Below are 6888 nucleotides of genomic sequence, written 5' to 3'. Positions count from 1 at the left end.
TCTACAAACAAGCATTTTTAAATCCCACATTTATTTCACATTGCTCATAGCTGTGTGAGCAACAACTTAGCCCTGCAAAATCCATGCCACAATGCATAGGTCTTTATGAAAATAGAACTGTCAGAAATAGTAATAAAAGCATGTAAAATGAATGAGACTTAATGTTAGGAAGCGTTGGATTCGAAATTATCACATCAGCAGAATCTGTTGCCTGTGGGTTCCCATCGCTCTGTTTTCTTGTTTGGCATGTTTTATTGCGGTAATCCTTATCTGTGTTCTTTCAGGATCGTTGGGAATCCGATAAAATGCTCTCCCCCTTGCTTGTCCCCAACTATTCTGGCACCCCGGGGCACAACAGCTATCCACCATGCTCACTTTTTATAAATACAACAGGCAAAGAGACAAATGAGCTGCTAGCAGGAGTATGGTCAGTAATTTGAATAGCACGCTTTCCTGCCAGTATGGCAGTGATTTCAACTGTTGCATGCTGGGATTGTAAAATGTCAACTACCGGAGCTCTATAGGTAAAAAAAAAAATAATTTCACTTGACTTGTCTGCAGCAGGCCAACATTTATCAGTTTATTTATGAATAAAAACAAAGCTCCACACCGAGTCCTTAGAAAACAGTTCCATATTTATTGCAAAATATTTTTGTACAGAATACAACTGAAAAAACATCAACAGAGGAGGAATGGACAGTAAGGCCAACATCAGAACTCCAAGAGCTGAACTGTACAAACACCAATAATAACATTTGCTGCTTTAATAGTGTTTTATACATAATTTGTTTCTCGCCCTCGCAGCAACCTCCTTCAGGGGGAGAAAAAAAGAACTCAAACATCTTCCCCAGGTTTCTAAAACATTATTGCCTTTGCCTGTAAACCCATCAACGCAGAAAAACCAACGGACAATCCTTAAAATGTTGAAATTTCTATAAGAAACTTGTTGCTCGATTGATAATGTCTCACAAAATATAAATATATATACTTGTAAAAAGCTCCAAACAATATGGGACTGTTAATAATTTGGAAGTTAGTGTAGCATCACTTGTCATTGAGAACATGAGGAGGTTCAGAGAACTACAGCTAAAGTTAGGCAGCTAACGCCATTAGCTCAACTGCTAATGCCAGTACTGTAACTGAGTGTGCTGTGTTAATACTTCTGAAAACATTAATAGTTAAAGTTTGCTTTTAGTTTACTTCACACTGCTGGAATAACTGAACCCTCACTTGAGCCTGGAGGGGTTTAGCGTAGTGCGTCTAGATAAATTCGGGCGTGCATGCCCATGCACATCCTCATGCGATTTGGCACTGATGTAAAAGTTCTTTCCTCGTGGTAAACCTCGTGGTAAACACCTTTCAGTCTCTCCAGCCCCTTTTCTTCCATCTTTTTTCTTTACACATAAAAAAGGCAGAGTGAGACAGGATACATTTTTTCCCCGACATTCAAATGTACATCTTTAACATTGGCTCTCCCAAAATTTGGGATCTAATGGAGACAAAAAAACAAAACAAAACCTCCTGTCTCTGGAAGTTTATTGTAGAAAATAAAAATTAAATAAAGATTAAAATAGATACGTTTTTTTCTCATATGCATAAGCCCTTCAAGAAAATACACCAACACACTAGAAAGGATGAAGATGATGTACAATCCAGAACTCCAGAGAAGAGAGGGGGAGTTTCTTTATAATGCCTCAGCTAGGAAGGTAGACGAGGAATTAAAGATGCAACACAATAGTGTCATGTTTTTGTCCTTCTGATTCTTTATCTTACATCTGGTGGATCAATAACAAAACACGAGTATCCTCCTTTAAACTGTGAACCTGGTGCTCAGGTGACAGACAGACTGTGGTCTTCGGACACAGACAGACCAACACGATGCTTTCTGTCCACAATTAAACAGAAATTTAGCCAAGTGGTGCTTCTGGGATGCTTTAAAGGAAATTTTTTGTTCTGTTTTTTTTGTTTGTTTGTTTGTTTGTTTTGTTTAGTTTTTTTTGGTTAAATGACAGTTTTGTTGCAGAAACTCTTCTGCAAACATTCATTTCACTAATGAGAAAAAAAATCTGGGTTAATAAAGAAAATTGAGTGTTTTTTCCTGCAATTACCCACAATTTAAGATGAGTTATTAATGATCTTTTCTTTCAATGACCCTCCACTGAAATGACTGTAAAACACTGTAGCTCTATGATGAGGGGTGTGTGTGAGGCAGCGGCCGCCGGGGGGGAGGGGCTCTTTAAACTTTTATGGATATCACAAGTGCTTTCAATAGTTTGATACCCTGAGTAGAGGACATAGGCTTGGGGTGAATATCAGTAGAAACGAAAACATTTTTTCCAAGCAAACACTAACTGAGAAAAGGACATTACTAAGTAATACCACCTCTCGCACATAAATAAAAACCTGTACGTATCGGTACATTAAAAACCACAAATGTAACCAGAGAGAAATAAAACAACAACAACAAATCAACCATGACGACACAGTCATTTTCAGCTTTACAATATGCATATACTCATGCATATATAGTGTGTATTTCCCCTTGCATACAGGTGAGTGGTTGGGGACTATAGAGAGAGCCTTTAGTTATACCAACTCCCTCTGCAGAGACTAACACTGATTATTAAGATTGATACGAATGAGAGCAAACATAATTCACAGGACAGGCAGAGGGGTGAGAACATGACTCTGTGCAGCCTTGTAAACAGAAGAGCGCCAGACAGCCAGAGAGGATGATGGGTAACAGACATCCACTTAAAGCAGCAAAGATAGGACAGATTACAGGAGGTGGAAATGAAGAAGTTGGGGGACCTTTCCTCTCCTGGCTCACCGATCAGAGTATTCAATGTGGCAGCTTCGCCTCACGACTTCACCTCGTCTGCTTCCCATTGAGCTTGGCGGAATATCAGTTCAGACAGCAAAAGTAAAGTTAAAGTGATCGATATGTTCCTGCCTGCGCTGAGATAGGGAAACGACTCAGAATGTAACAAACAGACTCTCAGCGATGTAACACAGCATCTTATCATAAAGCAACATGGGCTGAGTGGGTATCTGATAACGTGTGGTGGGGATGAGCAGGAGGGTGCGACAGGCAAATACAGGTCACTGGGTCTTCAAAGGGAATGACCGTCCCCCTCCCACCCCCACCCTCACCCTCACTTCTCTCCAACCTCCAACCCCCCCACCCCCTTCCCCAACATCCTCTTTGGGTCATTCAGAGCTGAGAGGACAGAGGAGCTCAGACAAATAACTGGATGCGCTCACGGATGGTCTGCCGGCAGATGGGGCACGTCTTGAGCGCGGCACTGCAGTCGATGCAGGACGCGTGTCCGCACTGGAAGACCAGCTTGATGTGGTTGTCGATGCAGATGGGGCAGGTGATCCGCTCCTCCATCTGTCGGTAGCGGGACTGCAGCTGCTCCAGCAGGTTGTGCTGCTCCGAGTTCTCGTTGCCAGGGCTGCAGTCCACCTCTGTTTGGTCTGTGGGGGAGGGAGGACGGGGCAAAAGCATGAGTGAAAATGCCAACGAAGAACTGAATTTACAGACTTAAATAATATTGGTGCGTTCCAGTTGTACTCGGAGGTCAGAATTTTCAGGTTCCTAGTCGGATATTTCAACTGGAACACCCCCTGAGGTTGGATTTCCAACTCAGAAAGTCGGAGAAACCCCACCAACCACGACATAAGAATTCAAGATGGCTACTCACTTGCTAATTTTACTGTTTATAGCAGTTCTATCTTATTTGTTCCACATTAAGTCAGTCATACAGATAGTATTGTTGTTGCTATGCTGTTTGTATGAGCAAATTACCGCATGGAGTGTTGGTTTCAACTGGTATTGCTAACAATAGCTAGCAATGACAATGGCTAGTCTCAGATATGTTTGAATCAGTTCACGTTCATGGCTTAACATTTCTTTTTTTCTTGAACAGTTAAATTTGCGTTTTAAAAACGTTCTAAAGTGTTTGCATTAAAATCTGATGCTAACAACTGCTGTGTTCTTCAGGTGGAGTTCAGATTTGTTTTGAAGTTGTCTATAGTCTGAATAAGCAACTATAAAGACTCTATGAGCGTCCATGTTTTTCTGACTTCACAACTGGAACGTGGTCAACTCGGAGGTGACGTAACTCCCATTTACAACCTCCTGCCTCCAATGTAAAAGGAACACAATATAACTGCAGGTTGTTGCTTTCTGAGGTGAAATTCATGCAAGCTATGCAGTCAAGATGACACTGTCCTGCTGTTTCTCTTTTTTACTGGTTCAAAGATGGTTGAATACAACAGCAACTACAACATGACTCAAAAAGACGCACAATGTTCACCATACAGATAAAAAGTGGTGAGTCTTACCTTGTCTAATTTTCTTGGTGATTGTGACTTGGCATTTGATGCATTTCTTCATTCGATGGGCGCACTCTGTAAAGACAAGAACCAGGTCAGCAAAGACACTGAAACACAAATGGAGATCAACATGACCTCCTGTGACAGTCCTTCCCTCAACCTCCACACACCTTCACAGGCCACACTGTGCTGGCAGGGGCAGAAGAGAACCAGCAGAGCCAGCTCAGAGCAGATGAGGCATTCGCTGGGCCCCGGTGGTGTGGGAAGAACCAGGTTGGTCATGGTGTTGGGTGTGGTGTGGACCCGCCGCAGGCTGGCACTGCTCAGGCCCTGTCCACATGTGATGGCCTGCAGACGCTGCAACCTGACAGACAACACACAGCTGTAACAACACACAAAAACCAACACACTGATACTTTCTGGAGCTGTTTTTAAATCCCTGGATCATTTGGGACAGACAGTTCAATGTAAACGTGGCCCTAAAAATCTACTCTCTGGTTTATCCATTGAACATATTTGACAGAACATGTGTTGTAAATACCTGTGTTTCTCAGAGAAGCTCTTGATGAGCTGCAGCATTGTGCTGTCTGCCACCAGGTCCAGAGGACTCTTGCCCTTGTGGTTGGCATAGTTGATGTCAGCCCCTTCCTGTGCTAGAAAACAAGCCATCGCTGCCCCGACACTCAGCTCTGTATTCCCCAGAAGACCCGAGGCGCTCAGCTGTGGATACACATGATGATGATGATGGGAGGAGAACATGAAAATGAGGGTAAGTTGGGAGTTAAAACATGATTATTAAACAGACTTTATATAAACATTCTCTCAATAAGGTTAAGAGCTTGTGTAAACAGTAAAAAACATTGAGTCAAGGACACAGCTGTGAACAACAAAGAGGTAACTGAAGTAAAACCAGTGCAATCCAGCTTAGGCTGATACATAACCCCAAATCTAATCAGCACTGAAGAACTCCCCCAATAACTGCTCTGCTGACAGAGGCCAAAACAGCCCTGAGCACTCAAGTCTGGCCACCTTCAAGGCAGTGTGTGTGGGTGCGTGTGTGTGTGGGTGCGTGTGTCGGTTTGGCAGGTTCCCAGGATGTTGAATGGAGCTGCAGTGTTTGCGGTCATGTAGACTGGAAAGGACGTTCTTCATTGGTACAGTGATATCAACACCGACTGATGTAACAGCATCTGAAGCGCTCATATAAAAACTGCTGCCCAAGCAGGGAGTCAGAGCCTTTAATGAAGAATATTAAAGTTGAGTTCCTGTGAGTTAATGGCTCTCTGAAAAGCATGAGGGAGATTAAAAGACAAGCTGTGACATTAAAAATATGACCTCCATTAGCAGGTGTATACAGTTAGATGGTTAACAGATCTCTCAGCAGGAGTTTAAAGCTCTAATCAATATCCTTTATTAACAATGGGTCAGGTATTTGATAATGAGACAAATCCGGAGAGATTTTTCACACAACTCTGCTGTTCTGCCTAGCTCTGCTTCTTAGCATCTTTCAGCACATTGTTTCAGCAGTAGGAAAAAAAACTCTAATAAACCAAGTGTACACAACCAGCCTGGTAGATATTTCCCTGTGGAGTAGCTGGGGAGCAAAACAGAGCTATAAGGAGAGTGAATATTATTCACCAGGTCACCTGAAATACAACTCCAAATGAATGTTGCTTTAACACTACTGTGTGTACAATTTACTAACACATTCACCGTAACAACTTTCAAAGGTGATGATCTGTCAGTGATGTGTTTACAGCTTGGTGCTCTGGTGGCAAAAAGCCTTTGGTTTCATGCTCTTCATTAGAATAACTGAGTTTCTGTTGCTGAAGCATTATCCTTGTTTGCAATAATTAATATTAAAGTAGTGATACATGGAGTCCTCCCTTCTCTAATAAAGAAAAACAGACTACAATTCAAAATGTGTCACATTAAGATTATAAAGACTAGAGGGAAGTCTGAGGATTCACTGAGTGATTTCTGTGTCTCTGACGGTGAATAATACCAACACGACTTCTCTTAGATTCCTGGGATTAATGGAAGATGGGTTTTATCCAAGCTCAGACATCCCTCTGCTGAAAAATGACATGATGTGTTTACACCGCACTAAATTTATCACAGACGTCTTAACTAGAGCTCCATCTTTGCCAGATCTATATTGTCATGCTAAGTGGGCCTTCTTCACTTCTCAACCCTTCAGCACTCGTCTTTTCCTTCATCACACGATGACTTATTCTCTCTTTTAAAGTTGTAACGTGAGATTCAAGCCAAAGATGAAGTAATCTTTATTTCCTAGTATGCTGCAATTCATGTGACACCTGCTTTAGCTAATAAATAACACCACCTCAGTGCACTCCTCTCTAATGACTTTCTCCTCAGTTAACCCCTCTTTCTCTCTCTCTCTCTCTCTCTCTTCCTGTTTACACAACAAGCTAAAGTTAACCCTCTGTTTAATGTCTTCCCACCTGACTCTTGCTTTCCCCTCCTCTTACCTTTCACTCCCCTGTGTACCTGGAAACTAATGCCTTTATCCTGGATTAACCCCCA

The 6888-nt window shown here is 42.2% G+C and overlaps 1 protein-coding gene across 1 annotated transcript in view; it reads right to left on the bottom strand.

Moving 5' to 3' along the window:
• Positions 1-614: 614 nt before the first annotated feature.
• The window catches only part of mib2 (MIB E3 ubiquitin protein ligase 2), a 35738-nt gene continuing 29464 nt past the window's right edge, over positions 615-6888 (bottom strand). The window contains 4 exon segments of the mRNA XM_018675181.2: positions 615-3480; positions 4351-4416; positions 4512-4705; positions 4883-5061. Of these exon segments, the coding sequence (XP_018530697.1) occupies positions 3239-3480; positions 4351-4416; positions 4512-4705; positions 4883-5061 (681 nt within the window). The 3' untranslated portion in view covers positions 615-3238.

The sequence above is a fragment of the Lates calcarifer genome, linkage group LG6 (genome assembly GCF_001640805.2).
Source record: "Lates calcarifer isolate ASB-BC8 linkage group LG6, TLL_Latcal_v3, whole genome shotgun sequence".
NCBI lineage: Eukaryota > Metazoa > Chordata > Actinopteri > Centropomidae > Lates > Lates calcarifer.
The sequence above is the reverse complement of the archived record's forward strand: the minus strand, read 5'-3'. Positions and strand labels throughout refer to the sequence as shown.